The sequence below is a fragment of the Branchiostoma lanceolatum genome, chromosome 4 (assembly GCF_035083965.1).
Source record: "Branchiostoma lanceolatum isolate klBraLanc5 chromosome 4, klBraLanc5.hap2, whole genome shotgun sequence".
Lineage (NCBI taxonomy): Eukaryota > Metazoa > Chordata > Leptocardii > Amphioxiformes > Branchiostomatidae > Branchiostoma > Branchiostoma lanceolatum.
In genome coordinates, this window is record NC_089725.1 from 32,194,284 (window position 1) to 32,214,590 (window position 20,307).

The 20,307-nt window shown below is 43.5% G+C and overlaps 1 protein-coding gene across 1 annotated transcript in view; it reads right to left on the reverse strand.

Annotated features, from left to right (window-relative positions):
* Positions 1 to 20,091, reverse strand: part of LOC136432080 (WD repeat and HMG-box DNA-binding protein 1-like) — a 28,401-nt gene extending 8,310 nt beyond the window's left edge. Inside the window, exons 1-23 of the mRNA XM_066423099.1 lie at positions 19,998 to 20,091; positions 19,527 to 19,638; positions 18,662 to 18,813; positions 17,972 to 18,089; positions 17,480 to 17,530; positions 17,056 to 17,151; positions 16,247 to 16,339; positions 15,912 to 16,018; positions 15,350 to 15,434; positions 14,951 to 15,001; positions 14,593 to 14,788; positions 13,991 to 14,166; positions 13,368 to 13,552; positions 12,560 to 12,641; positions 11,557 to 11,722; positions 10,975 to 11,092; positions 10,515 to 10,623; positions 10,146 to 10,207; positions 9,799 to 9,913; positions 5,585 to 5,716; positions 4,919 to 5,142; positions 3,812 to 4,073; positions 3,230 to 3,332 (exon numbers count right to left, since the gene is read on the reverse strand). Of these exons, the coding sequence (XP_066279196.1) occupies positions 3,230 to 3,332; positions 3,812 to 4,073; positions 4,919 to 5,142; positions 5,585 to 5,716; positions 9,799 to 9,913; positions 10,146 to 10,207; positions 10,515 to 10,623; positions 10,975 to 11,092; positions 11,557 to 11,722; positions 12,560 to 12,641; positions 13,368 to 13,552; positions 13,991 to 14,166; positions 14,593 to 14,788; positions 14,951 to 15,001; positions 15,350 to 15,434; positions 15,912 to 16,018; positions 16,247 to 16,339; positions 17,056 to 17,151; positions 17,480 to 17,530; positions 17,972 to 18,089; positions 18,662 to 18,813; positions 19,527 to 19,638; positions 19,998 to 20,074 (2,872 nt within the window). The 5' untranslated portion in view covers positions 20,075 to 20,091. The remainder of the gene's footprint in view (positions 1 to 3,229; positions 3,333 to 3,811; positions 4,074 to 4,918; positions 5,143 to 5,584; positions 5,717 to 9,798; positions 9,914 to 10,145; positions 10,208 to 10,514; positions 10,624 to 10,974; positions 11,093 to 11,556; positions 11,723 to 12,559; positions 12,642 to 13,367; positions 13,553 to 13,990; positions 14,167 to 14,592; positions 14,789 to 14,950; positions 15,002 to 15,349; positions 15,435 to 15,911; positions 16,019 to 16,246; positions 16,340 to 17,055; positions 17,152 to 17,479; positions 17,531 to 17,971; positions 18,090 to 18,661; positions 18,814 to 19,526; positions 19,639 to 19,997) is intronic.
* Positions 20,092 to 20,307: the final 216 nt, after the last annotated feature.

Sequence of the window (20,307 nt, forward strand, 5' to 3'; positions counted from 1 at the left end):
ACACTTTCGGTCCTAGGCAAAAATAATTGAGTTGTCGGTTATCAGATCTTCAAATATAAAGCTGAACTGAAAAATCAACATGAAAGCAGAATCAGGAGGGAAGTCTGTACCTTGGTACACACAGTTTTAGGGAGTGAACATAGATTAAACTTTAGCACACGAGCAATCATTTTGCCATCAATTCTCTATTGGTTACAGAGTTAGGCAGCAGGGACAAGGTTAAGGTTTTTCCTCCCAACTCTCTCTTTTCATATTGACCTTTTACTGAATATTTACTTAAGAAATGTACGAGTACCAAGAGATGTAGACTTGACAGAAAAGGGATGCCCACACGGAGCCTGCTACTCTGAATAAAGTGTGCCAAAAACACACACATGGATTTGGTGGGCCAAAGTGCCAACATCTGCACATTTGCCGCCAAGAACCATAAAACAAAAAGTGATGCTGTCTCGGGCACAATACTTTCCCATGTCTTCCCCTGGACTATTAACCTGGCAATCTTATCAGAACTTTATATTCTCTCTTTTTTTAAAGTGATGTAGCCTTTAAATAGGCATTCTACTTTGCCATGTCTTTCCCAGGACTATCTTCCTGGCAATCTTATCAGAACTTTATATATATATATATATTTTAAAGTGATGTAGCCTTAGGCATGGTACTTTCCCATGTCTTCCCCAGGACTATCTTCCTGGCAATCTTATCAGAACTTTATATAAATATATATTTTTTAAAGCGATGTACCCCTAGGCATGATACTTTCCCATGTCTTTTCCAGGACTATCAGGTTGAGAATCTTATCAGAACTAACCCGTGAATAGCCCAGTATCAGGCCAGGCCTTATGAAACAGATTACCTTGGCACCACTTAAGAGAAGTCTCCTTTCCCACAAACTTATCAGGGCATAATAGGTGTTGTTTTTCTGCGATAACAGAATCGCTGGAATTCCTTGCAGCTTTGAAAGCACTTTTTTGACAGCGACCTGTCCTCGGTGGACAAGTGCTGGACCTGGAAGGGGGAAGGGGACCCAAATTTTCCTGACAAGTGTCACAGACCTACCTACTTTTAACTTGGAGCAAGAACTGGCAAGGAACCAGTGTCACCCAGGGCGTCTTGACTTGCGATCAGGACAGACATGATTTAAGGGCGCTGCGTTCCTTCCAAGATGTTTTTGCGTTCCTTCCAAGACTTTTTCACATTAGACGATTCACCTGTAACAAGTGGGTTCGTGTTTCATCTTGACTTGCGATCAGGACACGCTTGATTTAAGAGTATTGCATTCCTGCTAAGACTTCTTCACATCAGACAAGTAATTTGCAACAAGCAGGTTAATCTTGCATCTTGACTTGCGATCAAGACACTCTTGATTTAAGACTATTCCATGCCTTCTACGACTTTCTCACATCAGACAAGTCAGTTGGAACAAGGGGGGTTATGTTACATCTTGACTTTCGATCAAGGCAGTCTAAGTTGAAGGGTATCGTATTACTCAAGAGTTTTTCATACCAGACAAGTGAGCTGTAACATACAGCTTAGGTTACAGACTGTCTCTATTACTTGTCAAAGTCAATCATGGAACGCCCAGCTCAGCACAAAATCTTCCACAAACTTTCCATTAAACTTTCTTAACTAGAAAGTCTCCAAGGTATACAGAGAGCTCAACAACATAAATGTTTTGCTTGTCTTACTTAAAAAGAATAAAATACTGTAATTCTTGATTTGTTAACTGTAACTTAATTTTAGCTAATTTAACGGTCACTAGTCAACCGCTAACATTTCATTATCACTAATATTTGAGATAGCAATGTTTGTCCCACCGTTAAATTTAAATGCAGTGAACTACTACTCCCTTCTCCCCCGACCGCTAAAATTATCGACCGCTATATTAAAGTGATTTACAGTAGTCTTCTCCTTTTTTTCAATGGAATGTGTCCATGGGTCATGTATATGGAAACCCTGACATGTTCTAAGTATAAATGTTTATTTTCTTCTTCAACATTGCTGTCTTCTGTTTCAAAACAAACCTGGGGGAACAAGTCAACTAGTCCTTAAAGAAACAGAACGAAGATGGATTGATAAGATGACTGATAAAGGTTCCTGTGGCCCGAGGAAATCGGAGCCTAAAAATGTAGGAGTGAGTCTTCAAGTGTCAGAGAAGGTTAGGGAAACATAGTCCCCTTAACCCAAGGAACTACAACAACTTTCACAGCGGCTTTCAGTCGCGGAAGAAGAAAATGGGGCATTAGCTGTTTTTTAGCTTTAGGGTTGAAACAGTTCCGTGGTACAGTTAGTAGTAATTATTTGCGGTGCAATGAATTAGTGGTAGAGCGACTGCCACGAAAGGAAAACCACAGCAAATGCTTCCAAGATTTCTATCGGTTCCTGCAATTTGTGATCTTTACTACCGAGACTCAGTGCTTGTATACTGCAGATTGTTTGCATTTTTTCTGTAATCTAACTAGTATCAGAACACTTATGTTACATATCTTAACTAAGTATTTAAACTGTTTATTTATGTTCTTTACTTATTTCTGTACTTATTAGCCCATTGGGGCAGACATGTACAAGACGTATTAGATCATCTTATTGTTGCTGTACCTGGATTAACAAAGTTTAAGAGCTAGTCCCAAGCCAAGGTTTTGGTGACCGTCTGTAACCTTCCTCAGGCCAAAACTGATTGGTTCTACATGCAGTACTTCACACTGCAGCTAGATGTCGCTGCTGCAGTGTGAAGAATGTTTTTATATTCCCCTCACCATGATTCATGACTGGACCTGACCTTCACATTGCAGCAGCAACATCTAGCTGCAGTGTGAAGTACTGCACGTAGAACCAATCAGTTTTGGCAGTGTGTGAAGTGTGACCAGTCTGTATTGCCCTGAGGAAGATACCGTACCTGTTTAACTGTAAACTTGGCACAAAAAGTTTGGAAAGTTAACTTTGGTTGATCATATTTCCATTGTTTCTTTATCGATTGCAATGTATTATATATGATCAAATAAAACCATTCATTCATACATTCATTCATTCATAAATCATTAGAAAGCTTGTGCGATTTTCTTTCCTATGTTACCCAACTTATTATGATTGTAATCTCATGGAACAAGCACCAGGCCTTCTTTCTAATGATATATAATACATTGAAATTGATAAAGAAACAACGGAAATATGATCAACCAAAGTTAAGTTTCCAACCTTTTTGTGCCAAGTTTATATTAATAAGTTTCCGTACCTGTTTTGCTCTTGGCCCTGCTGCCGGGACTGGTTTTCTTCATCTTGTCGAACACACTGCTGCCACGGGGAGCCTCTGTGGGCGTCTTCGGCTGGGAGGACACCTGGAGACACCGATTGGAAGATTTACACATGATGCAAACTCTACATGCCAAGATTTAGTCAAACCTGTACAAGTGACCACTTCCACAAAAGGGCCACCTGGCCAATGTGACCACATTTTAGTGTTTCCTTAGTAATGTTTTCTATTGATACAAGCATTAAATTGATTGAGAATCCTGTCTGTAGTGGCCGCCTGCCCACATGGACCCGAGTGGTCTTCTTGGCTGTTTTGACTGAATAACGATCAGTCACAATGGAAAACAAAGCAACAAGAGACAGCAAACTTCTGCTTACCCATACTGCTTTGCAGCCCTTCAAGCTCCACAGACAAAAATAGAATCACTGAATTAGCTATAGCAACGCTGCATTGTTTTCATTGGAATTGCAAACACACACACACAGAGTTAAAAACCAAAAACAATACTTGACCCCCTTACGGCGAAGAAAAAGAAAACTTTATCAGTAACACACAGCAGTTTACCTTGAAAGGATTTTTCCTCTCCTGTGTGAGTGAGAGCGCTGTCTTGGGGTAGGAAGACTTTGCACTCTTGGTCAGAATGGGACCCGATCTTCTACTGATGTCTGAGGAGTCCTCCTCTTCCTCCTCCTCTTCTCTATCCTCCTCCATCTCCTCCTCCTCCTGTTGGACCTCTCGTTGCCGTGGTGACGGTCGGGAGCTGCCGGAGCTCTGCAGTACCGAGGGCGTGCTTGGCTGGGACCACTCCGTCTCGATGTGGTTTTTCCTGCCAGATACAACAACCGTCATCCCACTGTTCAACTAGACTTTTTCAGCCACAAAAAGTCACCAGGGGGTCCAAAACCTGGTCACTTCTTCATTAGATGAAGTCCGAACCATGTACCGAAAGTCATAAAAAATCCTTATAAAAAAAAAAAAACTTCAAACAATTTTGATAAAGGTAAAGGCTAAATCATGAACTATCCAACTGCCCGATTTGCCATGGGGCCGAAAAATCTTGTCATTCCTTCATTAGGTCAAGCCCATCAATCATCAAATGGTTTTTATTGACAACAAAACTCTGGCAGCCGGAGGCTGAATTGCGGTTTGTTTTACACAGTACAACAAATTAAAACAAGTCTTATTCTCAAAATACGTGTCAAGACAATAGAAAGCGTGGTTGGTCACATGCTTCCACAAAAAAATATACACATTGCGATTTTAAAATATACAACATTATCATAAAATCTTACATTAAATACATCTTGCTTAAAATGACTTCAGCCTTGAAACAAGCTTAAGAGTTCAAAAGTGTAACAATATGTGGGATGGCAGTGTTCCTAAAGCGGTCCGTTCTCGCGGAGATAGTGTTCAGCTTGTGGCATGACCTGGTGGTTTGTCCACTGGTCCTTATTACATACCAAATGTTACAAAAATTCATCTATAACTTCTTTTCAAAAGCAAATCTCCAAAACACAAAAAATGATGTGGCACTTAAAATTGATGTCTAGTTCCATTGCGTTGTCTTTGTCTTGTCAGCAGGGCTAGCCCTTAGTGAGCATTCCTGGCTGTGCCTGCTGAACAGCCAAACCAATAAACAAATAAATAAATAAATAAAATAAAACAACTAACTGAGCATCCAGGTATCCCCTGAAGTCCTGCTCCTCCTCCTCCTCCTCCTCCTGCTGCTCCTCAGCCTCCTCCTCGGCCTTCCTCCTGGCCAGGTCATTCAGGAACTCGGCCAGCGCGATGCGCTTGACCCGGCTGGCGTACTTGATGGCGAAGTTGAGCCGGTTCACATCCATCAGCTCACACAGCTCCGCCGCACGGCACTCACGGTCGGCCTTGCAGGCAAGCTGGTAACACAACCGTTCACAGGTCAGGGGCAGGTCAAAGGGTAGGGTCGGGTCAAAGGTTGAGAGTCGGGTCAAAGGTTGAGGGTCAGGTCAAAGGTTAGGTTAAAGGTTGAGGGCTGGGTCAAAAGTTGAGGGTCTGTTCAAAGGTTGGAGTTTGGTTTAATGGCAGAGGGATGGTTAAAAAGCTCAGGGTCGGTTCAAAGGTTATGGGTTGGTTCAAAATTTGAGGGTTGGTTCAAAGGTTGAGGTCAATTTAAAATTTAGGCATGGTTCAAAGGTTGAGGGTTGGGTCAAATGTTCAATTTCAACCCCAAATATTCCCATTATCAGTTCTATCATCATTGCATTCTTGTTTTCCTGCTGCCAACTCTACATAAGGGAAAACAAAAGCCTAAGCTGTGGAGACTGAAAAGCTACATAAAGACAACGAAAGAAGACTCACAGCGAAGAGCTTCATGAGCGTGTCGTCCTGTTCCCGCTGCACGTCCGCACGCGCGAGGTCGTCAACCTCCCACCCCTGCACACTCAGGAACTGGAAATGCCCGCTGAACAAGCGGCTTCGGATGAAGCTTTCCTGTAGGGTACAAACAAAGTAGAAGCATGAGTCTGATCATAGGTAATTTCTATTAATTTTAAAGACTCGCTTGTCATTGATGAAACATTGATAAAGAAAAACACAGGGGTGCGTACCAAAGAAACAATGTTAACTACTAGTTTCTGTTTTCACAAAGTTTCAGCAAAAGGTAGAGCACCTCCATGAAAAAAAAAAGTTGTAGCCTTTACCTCTAGCTAGCGCTTGTTTATGAAAATCAGTGAGCTAAAGAGCACAGGCTCAGTATTTCGAGCCCTGCTATTGCAAGGATGTGAAAGAACTACCGTATTTCTTCTAATAAAGGACGCACTTTTCTGACATTTCAACCTGCAAGATGAGGCTTCAGGTCAAAGCCAAAGTCGGGGTGCGCACTTTATTTAGGTTTTCTCTCGAGAAAAGTCGCGAAATAAGTCAGGAAGTCAGCGTTACCCCAGCAGGCTGGCCGCGTCGCCGACGAGCAACGATAATCTATGCATGTTCTGTTCTTATTCATGTTCTTATGTTTACAAGATAACGATGCTACATCATACGTATATTTTTGAAAAAGTGTGTTAGATATAAAAATAATCGATTTAGTGATAAATATTAAATTACGAGACACCTAATAACGCTGGGTGTTTTCAACCCGCGCGACTATTTCAGTGTGTCGGGCCGGCCATAATTTCGTACCCCACGCCGCTTGTACTAAGACGCTTGCGACGTCAATAATTTCCTAACCACCCACACGGCTGCAAATATGGGCACATCGTGCGTATCTGTAGATATTATTTATCAAAAACGTAATACAGTCAAACCTGTCTATAGCGGTCACTCAAGGGACTGGCCAAAACTGGCCGCTAAGGACAGGTGGCCGCTATGGAGAAAATGTCGATTAATTGGCCACGAGTGACACATATTTTCAGTACCCACTGAGATACATTTATTCACCGTACAGTACACATGTAAACAGGTAAGGCACATTTTAGAAGTTCGATTGTTGTTCTTTTACTCCTAGTTAGTTAAGAACAAAATACATGTTGCTCAGTTGTCACTTACTGTTCGTTTTCGACCGTTTTCAAACATAAAATCGTGGCTACAATTTTCCTCAGTCTCTTGTTGTGGCTTGTGTTGATCAGCATCTACCATTATGCTAATAGGGTACTCAGAAGAAGGTCGCTCTTTTGAGGGCTTTTTGTCTTTTCAGAAAATTGCAACAGCCCAAATTTTACATCATAGTAGTATTAACTACATTCATTTTGAAGCTTTTGGTTTAGTAATTATCCTCAGTGATACTTTGCAGCAAAATAAATTTAGTATATTATACCTCCGTAATAGTGGTGTCTTCCGTTGACCTTTATGCTGCTACCTATCCAGTTTGTATCAGCGCCATTTTGAAAATTGCGCGAAACACGTTTTGAGCACAATTTGAATGAATTCCCGGTGGAAACGGAAATTGGGCCGGCATTCAAACATTTCACGAACTTACCGCATCAGGTACATGTGTGGGTTGTATTTTCCAAAAGGCTGCCGTAATATTTGTCCAGTCGAAATGCACAGAAATTGTCAATTTTACCACGATGTACAAACGCAAGCCATGTGAAGAAAACTATACTTGACTTCGCGTCAAACCATGGATTTTCTAACAAAGATAAAACATTCTGGTTTTCTTTATTATGATCCTATCCAGTTGAGGCGGCATAAATTTGATAACTGCGTGAAAAAATGAAGATTTTGAACCCGGCGTGCGGTGGCGATGCGGCTTCTACCGGCGCGCCGTGACCGTTATCGGCAGTGTTACTGTACTCGCGGGACCGAAAATCGTCTGGCCGCGACCGCGTTGGACAGGTGGCCGCTATAGCCTAATTCTTAATGCTTATGTCAATGGGAAAAATCCAAGGGACCGACAAAAAGTGACCACTATGGGCAGGTGGCCGCTATGCAAAGGTGACCGCTAATACAGGTTTGACTGTAGCTAGAATCTGAAATGTTCCAGAGTTCGCTTCAGCGGGAGTTTTGTTTTTGTTTTGACGGATAAAACGCGAAAACCCACGCCGCTTTCGGCATACTTCCGGGTTCATTGATCGCTAAAATTACGCAAAAGCCACCATCAATCGGCAAATAAATGTATGCTTTCCCGAAAACATCTTTTGGTTTTGCATTTTCTTCACCATAATGTTGCTATGTAGTCGATAAAACCGCGTTTTTATTGCGTTTTCATGTGTAACATTTCAGACAAAGAAAAAACTTAGACCGCGATTCTGCTGCCCCATGATGCACTTCCAAGGCTTTTGATAGGGTTAACCATTGGACCCTATTTAAAAAACTCCTTGACAGAAAGGTCCCGGTGTATTTGGTGAGGTTTCTGGTTTATTGGTACCAGAACCAAACAATGTGTATTAGATGGAACAATGTTTTGTCTCCCTGCTTTTATGTATCAAATGGGGTAAGGCAAGGGAGTCTGCTATCCCCGCTACTATTCAATGTATATATAGATGATTTAAGCTCGAGACTCAGTTGTACTAAAGTAGGTTGCTATATAGGAGGCTGTCTTGTGAACCATCTTTTTTACGCTGACGACATGTGTTTGTTATGTCCTAGCCTTAAGTCTCTGCAAAAACTTGTAAGTACTTGTGAGGACTTTGGTTTAGAAAATGATGTATTATTCAATGTAAACAAGACATGCTGCATGTACTTCCCGAGTGCTAGTTTGCCACTTTTACATCCGCTCCCGTCGATCAAACTGTATGGAGAGTGTCTGAGATTTGTGACATCATTTGTATATCTTGGAATTGCTATTAATGACAGACTGAGTGAAGATGACTGTATCCTTGCCCAACTAAGGGGCCTGTATTGTCGAGCAAATACTATAATTCGAAAATTTTGTCTTTGTTCACCTACTATTAAGAAAACACTATTCACGTCTCACTGCTCCCAACTCTTTGGGGCGCAGTTATGGAATTCTTTTCGCTCGAGAGTTCTGTCGAAATGTCGAATTGCCTACAACAATTGTTTCCGTATAATTATGAGTTTCCCAAGATCTTGCAGCGCAAGTGAAATGTTCGTGTGCAATCATACCGATACCTTCGACGCCAGATGGCGTAAACAGTGCCACTCCTTTGTACATAGGATTTTCAATTCTAGTAATGCCATTATACAGTCCGTACTTAGGTCCGACTCTTTTTACAAGAACTCATTTTTCACCAACCTATGGAGCCGCCTCTACACATAGCCATAATATTGTTAGTTTGTCTCAAAATGTTGTATATAAGCTTTGTTCTTCATGTTTGTCCCTATGTCATATGGGCCAGTGAGAGCCTGAAATAAAGAAATAATAATAATAACTTCGTCTGCAATATTCCCGCCTTCAGCTGCAGCAGCAACCAATCAGAGACGCGCAATGCGATCATGTGATGAGGATTACGTAACACGCGAAATGCATCTTGGGGCAGCAGGATTTAAACAATATGGCGGCGGGCGACGGCGAAATGAAATGATTTGTCAATGCAACGCTGTATTTTGCGGCATAAATGCCGAGAGACGAACTTTTATTTTATCTCAAAATGCGTTTTACACGTTTGTCTTTGACTAGCCCGGTAGAAATCAAGCGGATCGTCGTCTGGTCCTTCAATATCAAGGGAGTTTGTCAGATATCTTGGCGCGAGGTTCTCAGCGTGACGTTTAAACTTCAAAACTTTTTACTCAAAATTTGAGCGGAGTAGAGGGTTAAGTGTTGACCCCAAATAATGGTAATGTTTTCCCGAAAATTCCTTGAAAATGGAACGATTAAGAAAGACACCAGGACTTCATAGCGTGCCGAATACCGGGGCGTGGTCACATCTTGGAGACACGCGCCGAGCGACCGGCGGCAGATCGGGGGTGCGCACTTTATTAAGGTTTTTCTGTGAAGTATCTCAGCTGGCGTGATTGGGGTTGCGGTGAGGCCCAAATCGGGGGTGCGCACTTTATTTGGGGTGCGTCCTTTATTAGAAGAAATACGGTAGCAAGAAAGATCCTCCTGTTTTCATGTATCTCCAAAGAAGAAGCTGCACAGGTAGAGCATCTCCCAGACAAAGAAGAAGCCTCACCTCCAGCTGGCTCTTGTCGGTGTTCAGCTCGCACAGCGGCAGCTGGAAGGGCAGCACGGTGACGGCGGGGCGCGGCAGCACGGGGGGGAACGTCGAGCCTTTACACGGGATGCACCTGGTACAAGTGGGGAAGAAAAACATTCTTTAATCACAACCAGGGCTATCTACCACCTAAAAGTAAAAATCGTACATGAGTGCAAAATGAACTCTATCTAATGGTTAGTAAATGCAGTTCAGAGAGTAGATGCAGTTCTTGTGAGCTCTGATAGGTGTCACATATTCCTTAATACAATATGTCAAGAACAATCCTTACACTCCCTACTACAAGCACATGGAAAGACTAGTACCTGAGCTGTTGTGGGTTCTGGTTGACTCCAACCAGCCAGTAGTTGTCTGATTTACCCTTGCACTGTGTGGAGAGGTAAATAAATAGGAAATGAACACAAGATATTGCACACATAAAACATTCCAGTGCTAAGTAAGAAATTACAACCTGAGTGCCATCCTATTTAGCTATCCCAAATGAGTATGGTAAACTTTGACACCTATGCTAACAAATAAAGGGCAGTCATCTAAAATCTACACTGTCATTTGTAAGTTAAAATAAAACATTTGAAATGAAAGTCTTTGGTTGCCAGAGACCAGTCAATGGCAAGGAAAGGAGAGGAATTTCAAGAGAATTTCTTTTCTTAAGAAGAGAAAGTTGTTCTTCCTACGTGAGTTCTTGTGTTAGCGATGGGAGTCCAGCTGCAGCCCAGACCCCTGTTCATCATCCGCACCACTCCGCACGAGTCATAGGTCACCGGCGTGCCCTCCGCACTGAACCTGCAGGACAGGGGACATGGGTTTACTCACACATACACAAGGGGGTGCAGATTTCAACTTCTGCTGGTCACACGCACACGTGTACTATGCATGCATGCACACACAACACCCTGGCACATACAAACACACAAACCACACTTATTTGTACAAAGTTACACGCATATACATTTCGTATACACACAGGGGCATGCTTAGCACTAAGTTTTCAGTGTTACTATTAAAATTTGTTAATTGCTTCTCTATATCTATTACAGAATAGAATTCAAGTACAGTAGAAGTAGGCAAGGGTCTGTGAATGCAAGACTTCTGTGTGACTGGGCCTTTGCCATAGTATAGAGAGCTTGATCTTACCCTATCCATGTGAGCGTGGCCTTGGTGCTGATGGGGAGATGCCCCTCCAGCACCTTTCTCCTCCTCCTGCCGACAACCTCCAGCAGCTGGGCGCCTAGCAACTGGTCTCCTGGGATACCTGGACACAAGGGATGAAGAACACGATTCTCTACATTTTCACACTTTTCCACATATTGGAAGTCACACCCTCAAAGATGCTGCTTGAACACATCACTAATGGATTTTCTCAATAAACTCAACTCAACTCTATATTCTGTTGTTATTATTTCTGTCCTCTAGGGAGGCAACATTTGTCACTTTGTCAATTTCAAATCACACAAGAGAAACATGGCGCTGTTATCAGGTATGTTATCAGGAATCCTGCTGCCAAACATGGCCATGGGGCAACCAAAAGACAGAAAACAAAAACACCTGAGCCCATGTAGCACCTCAAAAAATCTGATCTGATTTTTGTCATGCTTTAAAATCTTGTTGCCAAACTCACTCACTCACTCAGTCATTTTGTTGCCAAACTGTGCTCATGTTACCACCCAAAAAAGCAAACAAATGATTTAGAACAAATAAATTAACAACCAAACCCACCTGTGCCCATGTGGTACACCACCAGCAGCTGTGTCCCGTAGGCTGCCATGGAAACCACCGGCCCGGGCACGCTGATCACGTCCTTCTGTATCCCGGCAACCGTCCAAACACGCACCAGCCTCCTGTCTGTAGCCACGGCAACCCAGCCCTGACCAATGGCAAGCACCTGGGGGGAGGCAGTCATCAATGTTAAAGACCACAAAGAAATTCTCTCAGAGAAGAACAAGAAAAAAATCAAGCCATGCTTTCAAGCACCAGAGTTATCAAACCAGGATTGATGTATTAAAAAATTTGTTCTTCTCTGGAACTATGAACGGAATTCAATGCCACCAAGTACAGCAGGGGCATCCTGACTAGATAGCTTTATAGACCTTTCTCACGCGGCGGCCATGATAGAATGAAAACGAGGCCCTTGTGGCAAACATTAGACCGATCCTAACTGTCAATCACAATTACCAGTTTAGCCAATGATTACCTGATAATGAGAGAATCAACCAATGAGGAAGTCGCTGCATGACGGTCAAATATTTGCATTTCTATGTTTTTATTTTGCATTTCTACGTTCTGACAGAGGAGGGTGGAGACTATGGGATCGGTCAACGAAGCTCTAAATTGCTGCATCTTTTTTGTACCTTACATTAGTTGTAATATTGATGATTGGCTATCATATTTTAAAACTTAATGTGATTTAGGAGGAAAACTAAATCTGTACATTATTTTTGCTTCTTTGCCTCACTGGCCTCATCTTCATTCTATCATGTCCGCCGCATGAGAAAGGTGTATTGGTTGGTTTATTGGTTTATACAGTGGTTTAAACAGTGCTTACAGTCAGATCATTCTGCAAAAGTAAGGAGTGACAGGTCCTTCAGAGCAACATAACTAGCTGCTGCCGCGCCAGGTGCTTGCGAAGCTGGTGTGTTACGCCGAAGGTTGTGTTATACTGGCTGTACAGATCCAGGGAAGAAGGGAGAGTCGACCATGATTTGACCTTCAGATGACCCACCTGTATGTCCTCCCCATCCGTCATGGCCGTGGTCCACTCCTTGGAGTTGTCCCAGGAGGAGAAGTGCAGACAAACCAGCTTACTGCAGGATTCAGAAATAAATCATTATAGAAACAAAAAATAAAAGGTAATAGACTAAGTCTTTTTGAGGGTGTAGGGGCACTTGGATTGTTATCCACTGTGTCTAGGGCACGGTATTGAGAAGTGGAGCCGAACCCTCTTTAACACAGCCTTTTACCTCCCCGACCATGCCAGCTGGCAGATTTGATCATGAGCTTCAAATGATGAATAAACAACGCCTCATAAAAAAAAACAGTCCTACCTCGGTGCGTCGTCTATCCCCTCGCAGGCCAGCAGTGCGGCCTGGTCTGACAGGGCGGCGAGCGTGTGGTTGAGGTGGTTGGTGACGTGCATGGAGTGGTGCCCTGCCCTGCCCTGCCCTAAACCTACCCTACCCTACCCTACCCTACCCTACCCTACCCTACCCTACCCTACCTACTTACCCTACCCACCAACCCTACCCTCCCTACCCTACCCTACCTACCCTACCTACCCTACCCTACCCTACCCTACCCTACCCTACCCTACCTACCCTACCCACCCACCCTACCCTACCCTACCCACCCTACCCTACCCTACCCCACCCTACCCTCCCCTACCTCGGTGCGTCATCGGTACTCTCGCAGGCCAGCAGTGCGGCCTGGTCGGACAGGGCGGCGAGGGTGTGGTTGAGGTGGTTGGTGACGTGCATGGATGCGTGCCCTACCCTAAACCTACCCTACCCTACCCTACCCTAACCCAGTCCTACCTCGGTGCATCGTCTGTGGCCTCACAGGCGAGCAGTGCTGCCTGGTCAGACAGGGCGGCGAGCGTGTGGTTGAGGTGATTGGTGACGTGCATGGAGTGGTGCACGGACGTGTCGTGGAACTCGATGTCGATGGAGTTCTCCTCCTCGCTGCTGTAGCACTTCACCACGCCCACCGAGTTCCACACCTGGCAGGGAGGAAAAAGTAAGACAATTTGACTCACAAAGCAACAACAGGAATCATGTAATTGAAATAAATAACTCGCAAAAGATGCACATTTATCATTGTGGAACTCAACAAGCAGCCCTGGTTTGTTCTTTTAAATACTGGATAAGACGAGAAGTTATGAATGCTTTTCAAGACTTTTCTTGTACTACTTTCAAGACTTTATTTTCGTGCAAGACTGGGGGGCCTGGTGTATTGGATTGGGGGTACCTGGGTTAGTGTATTGGCAATAACTACCCACCATGAACCTGTGAGCCAGGCTGACTGGAGTAGACCAAGGCTGGAAGGCTGACTGGGTTAGTGCCTGGGTTACTACCTGCAGGCTGCAGGGGGGTCGGTTTGGGACCCTGGGCCAGTGTCTGGGTTAGTCCGTGGGTTATTACTGAAGTGCTGCACCCACCATAAACCTGTGCGCCAGGCTGACTGGAGTAGACCCCGGCTGGAAGGCCGGCTGCAGGGGGGTGGGTTTGGGACCCTGGTACACCGGCTGGGGGGGTGCCCGGGAGGGGAGTCCTGAGATGCTGTCCACATCGTCCAGTAGCTCGGACGCTGGCTTCATGGATACACTGTCTGCACCTGGATAACACAGGACAACAGTCACTTTATCATAGATTTGGAAAGAAATTGCGGATCTGGAATTGTGTATACAAAGTGCATCACAATTCCTTGTTGAATGCATAGTTAAACTATCAAGTTTCATGTCAATCAAGGGAGCATACTTCACTGTGAAGAAGATTTCTGTCACAGGTTTTATTGTAACTGAATATACATGTATGACTTAAAAAGTTATCAGATTGTCCAAATAGAAAGTCTTTCCAAATTCAAATAACAGATATCACAGCGAATTTGAAAAACAGATCTGTATATTTCTGACGAAATCGATAAAATCAGTTATCATATGCTGTGAGAGCTAGTAGAAGTCATAGCATGTACCTATCAACATCTGCTAAATCTGCGAGCTAAACAATCTGAAGTCGATCTACTACCTGCACAATTTCTTACCCATAGAAGCATCGTCATCATCAAAAATGTTGGCCTTTCCACGCTTCCTCTGTGTCGGCACCGGCATAGAGTCATCATCATCTGGGTCTCCGGGGGCGTTGCTATGGGAACCGTTGTCATGGTCACCAGCCGACAGCAGGAAATCATCATCGTCTCCGTCAAACATGGCTGCCATGGGGTCGTCCGCTGCCTCCGACTGCTAAAAGGGGGAAAATAAATTAAAGTCAATCTTCTTTCTTGTGCTGGTTAGACAACATTACAGCACAGATAAATCCATCCTATTTATTGGTTTGAGTACAGTGCAGCAAAACAAAATGTTTGAATTGACAACTGCTAATGTTTAGAAAGTCTGTTTCACCTGTTTGTTTGATGACTCTGGGGCGACATTCTCCACCAACCCCACCTGGCCCTACAGAAATGTGAGAAAAAGGAAGAAAGTCAATCGTCACAAAAGTAATTCATAAACACATTACAACCTTACTGTACTAAAGCTTGTCTACACTTTCTTTTAGCAAAAGGTGTTGGTTCCAATATCTCTCATCCACACAGCAAAACTCACAAATCAGAACAACATTCTTTAGTTTTCTTGTCTTTAGGATGTCAGAGACTATCCTATCCATACACCAAGGGCTAGTGCAGGAGAGTAACAGTACTAGTGTAACCTTTCTTCTTTCTTGAAAACATGTGTTGATTCTAAGACTGTCCTATCCATACACCAAGGGCTACACGACCGTGACTGTAAGACCATGACAATTACCTGTACATCTGTGTAGGCGATCTCCGTGCCGTTTGCAGGGTTCCAGACCAGCCCACAGATGGTCAGACTCTTGTCGTGTTTCACCCTGGGGAGGGGCAGGCAAAAAACAGTTGTTATAAACAATTGATACAAACAGTTGTTACAAACTGTTGTCACAAACAGATGCAACTGTTGCAAACACCACAAGAGTCGAGACTAAAGTCTGTTCATAGATAGAAGACAGGTGAGTTCTACAGGTCATATCAGGGGAGAGTCAAAGGTCATCATCTGTACTCAGGCGCTTGCTGAGTACAGTGTTATTACTTGGGGTGAGTTGTTGCTTCTAGCCTATCCATGTGTCTGTCTGTCTGTGTCTGAAATTCCCAATGTACAGAATGTAAGAATGCTGTCACTGATTGCCTTGATGCAGTGTATTACCCCTGACAAGGTAACTTGTAAGGAAGATACGTTGCTTGGTTTCCTACTTTGTAAACATGGAAAAAGTATCATTATCTCCCTTGTGGCTACAATTCCAAGTTCAGGACAAAATCCCGGGACTGAAGCATTATGTCCAGCCTCTTACCTCTCCACGCAGTTCTTGCTGGACACGTCCCACACCAGTATGCTGCCGTCCACACAGGCTCCGGCCAACAGAACGCCGTTCGGAGACCATGCTACCAGGGAGATGGGCTGAAACAAGGACAGACCCTCTTATGTTGGGAACATTGACAGAAACTTTTTTTCCAAAAGGAACAGGCCTATAGATATATGAAACATTCCAATCTACTTTTCTCTAGCCTTCTAGCCTATGACAGTCAATTTTATTTCATAAACCCACTAAAAATCTTGAGAGTCAAAAAATTAGTTTTATATTGTATTTAAGGACAGGAAGTCATGGCCCCCATTGCCAGTGTGTACCTGTTCTATCGACTCGTCTGTTAGAGTGAAGACCTTCTCCCAGGTGTCCTTAGCAAACACCTGGACCTCCTTCTCCACAGGTACAGCCAGGTACTGCAGGGTGCAGAAAGAAAGGAAGGTTATGATAACAGCAGTATAACGTCTGTCATAAACAACCCTGTGGGTACATGCATTACAACAATAAGTATGTGTCAGTCAAACCTGTACAAGTGTCCATCACTTTTTGGTGGTCCCTTAGATAATTTCCCCATTGACACAAACATCAAGAATCCTGTCTATAGTGAACCCCTGTACTTTTATTGGTCAGAAATTACCCGCAATGGCTGGCTTTCTAGCGCTGAATTGATGCAGGGTTTCACAGGTTTCATATAATACACAACATATAATATCTTATCCACACTTGCATTATGTGGAATTGTCGCAAGGGTCTGGGCAGCTGCCATTCGGCGCCACCAGGTGACCTCGATACGACCTTCCCCAACCGAAGTCAGGTACCCATTTACACCTGGGTGGAGTGAGGAAAGTTGTGTAAAGTGCCTTTCCCAAGGGCACAAGATCGGTGACATGACAGGATTCGAACTCGGGACCTCTTGGTTCTGAGCCGAACGCTCTGCCGTTGTGCCACAAAACCCCGCTGTACACTTAGACTAGACCTTAGTGTCTTCTTGGGCAGGTTTGACTGTACCACAAATGTGGAAAAGTACTAATCATCTATGGAAGATACATTGCATACAAAAAAATCCTATCTGTGACATGATTAAGGTCTGAACTTTTGATCCAACACAGATTTATTGTAAGACTGCCCTTACCTTGCCAGTTCCAGGTTGCCATGACAACCTGCACAGCGTCTTGGCCACGCTGACATCGCTGCACTTGGGGAGGAGGGTCCAGCTTTTCACCTGGGTCTGAAAGGAACAGCAGGAGTTAAGGAGCGGGCAAACCTTAACCTTCTCCCTGATGAGGTAGACGTTTGGTAACAATGTTGTATTGGTTGGGTATACATTTGCTCATTTTGCAGCTTTTTTTGTACAATTTACAGTATGATTGCAAACTTTTTTATTTTTGGAAACAGAGGAAAGTTGACATGTGGGAAGATCTGACCTTACAGCATTATTTAGACAACAAGGATCAAGAAGGTTAAACATGACAATGTAGCAAAATAAAGACTAATTGTAACAAATTAATGTCAAAAATCAAGCTGCAATGTAACTAGTAGAAAGGAAAGAAAGTTACCTTTTCTGTGATGTTCCATACAGCGACTGTACCGTCACAACTAGAGGAAGCCTGATAAGAATGAAAAGTAGAAAATAGTTACAGTTACAGTGTTTGGACATGAGGCTAGGGCATACCATACATTTTGTAAGTAGCTTGTCTTCCTGGACATAAACACACACACACTACGTACATATTACATAAAAAGTTATAACAGTTATTCACAGATGATCACTAAAGTGGGTTAGTTCTTGGCCTCAAACAGATACATAAGGTATGACTCCCACATCTTGGTGCATAATAAAAGATCATGCTACATTGTGTTAAAAGCCTTCAACTGCTTCCTTTTTAACATATAATGTTATGTGGTGCAAAGAATGCTTTAGACAGTGGCATTCGAATATGATGATGTCCTCAACGATGACAAAGAAAGAACAGCATTTGTCCTGATGAAGACACTGATACAACAAATAAAAATAAACAAACAACAAACAAACAAACAAACAGCCAGACCAGATACTTGTCCTGCGGGTCCACCGCCACACTGAGTACCGGAGCCTGGTGCCCGTGCAGCAGGTACTGACTGGTGCTGTCCTCATCTTCAACCTCCAGCACTCGGATGTTAAAGTCACTGGGGGACAAACACAAAGTACAGCAGGGGGTTAGACAACCCAATTCTGTACCACTGGGTGTGAGTTCGAATCCTAGCCTACATGTCGGAACCCTGATTTACATGTTACATTCAATAGATGGGACGGGTCTTCCAAATACGATGTCACGCTGTTGGTCCTGTGTCTGAGGAAAGTCATCAAATCTTGCTGCTGTTACTTGCAGCATGTAAGAAACAAGAGATTTAGGCTTTGAAGCATCACTTATACCTTACAGATATGGCCCAGATGTGGGTCAATATTAAGCATGGGAAATCCTAATTCTGTTCTGCGGATTCATTTTTCTTCTGTGCTGTGCATCAGTCTAGCTTCTACTGATTTTAGCTGCCTGGACAGAGTGTCTCTTCATCTAGAACGGTCATTTGCAAGGTCCTCCCAGTGCTCCGTATTAAAATAAAGAGATGCAGTTACACCTCAGTCAGATACACTCACTTGGCACCTCCGGCCAGTAGTTAAAGATCACACAACACTTTTGACAAGCTCGAATCTTATACTTTACAGATACAGGTACATTGTACACCTGAGACACACCCACCCAGCACCTGCTGCCAGCAGCTTCCCGGACTCGCTGTAGACCAGGTGAGAGACAGGTGCGGTGAAGCGGGCCAGGATGCCGTCAGGTGCGCCGTCGGAGAGCGTGTGAGCCTGGACCGTGTTGGAGTCTGTTCCCGTCAGCAGCCGGTTGTCCTAGTGGAGGAGATAGGGAAACATAACAGTTATGACAGTTGCAAGATCTCAGCTTACTTTTGATGATTTCAAGGTAAAATTTAGGAGGATAAAAGGCTTGCGCATTTCCGTAGGACTGTTACCAGACTATGGGCTCCCCCCGTTAGTGATGGATGGAAATATAGAGCTGGTGCGTTCCACCATGAGACAGTTGAATAAATATGCACCACAAAACAAACAAAAACAACCTAGAATGTAGACTGTGTCACCACAATTTCTATCAAGAATGTATTTTCATATCCCTATCTTCTGTTGCCCCTAAAATGTCTTAGCTTTATCAGCTGAGGGTAAAGATAAGGCAAGCTGTAATGGTTCTTTTATAGTTGGTGGTGCAGCAATGGATCATTACTCCCATTCATATTGTTGCCCCTCCCCTATGTATGATTTATATGAGTGTTTGCCTTGCATACAGTAGGTTGTGAGTTTGAACCCCGGCCGGGTCTTACCAAAGACTTTAAAAAATGGTACATACCTCTTTCTCTGCTTAGCACTCAGCATTTGGTAAAGGGTATGGAAGTTAAGCATATACATCACTACCAGCGGATCAGCCCCCTGCTGTAGTGACTTGCACAAATGTGTGGTCCAAGGGCTAAGAATGGAGATGGGCGCCACCCATACGCATCTTATCAAGATGTATGGCACACTTAACATGTTACATGGCCATATCAGCCCACCTTTGCTGCTACAGCGTGGATCCTGTCTCCCACAGAGATGGTTTTGGGATCATCGTCCTCCAGTCCCTCCCAGACTCTCACATCTCCGTCAGCACCACAGGTGATCAGGTACCTGTCACAGGTGTCAATCAATCAATCAATCAATCAATCAATCAATCAATCAATCATTCTTTGTTAAATGTTTGTCAAAAAGTGTGTTAAGGATTGATATCTTAACTTTGATGTTGTTTTTCTAAAGAATTCGTCAACGATACTTCATACTATTGAAGTATCACAACAAATAGTCGGCAATAACATGTTCCAAAGTTAATGACCTATAGCTAATAAAGTAATAAGCCATTAACTTATGAATTTATGACTACTAGTAATCCATTTCAAAGTTTATGCTGCTAGTCAGAAGCAAATGATGTATTAAAACTCCAGTATCTGTAAAAGATATTAAACTGACTCCCGTCTCCGTTCCGACCTTACCTGCCCTGCTGTCCGTAGCAGATGTCCGTGTGGCCCTCGCTGTGCGCGTACCGCACCGGCTTCCTGGTGGCCGGCATCGCTCTGAGGACGGGACACACACAAATATCAACGTCAAATCACAAGTATACATCAATGTTGAAACGCCATATTCATATGATATATTTTTTATCTAATTCTTATTGCATTTCACAGTGACATGCATAACACAAACGGAAGACTAGTACAGGAAGTAATACAAACGTAAATCATGGATCCCAAAGAAGCTACTATGCAAACGTGGAAACAAAGTTTAATATAACGTTAAGTAATA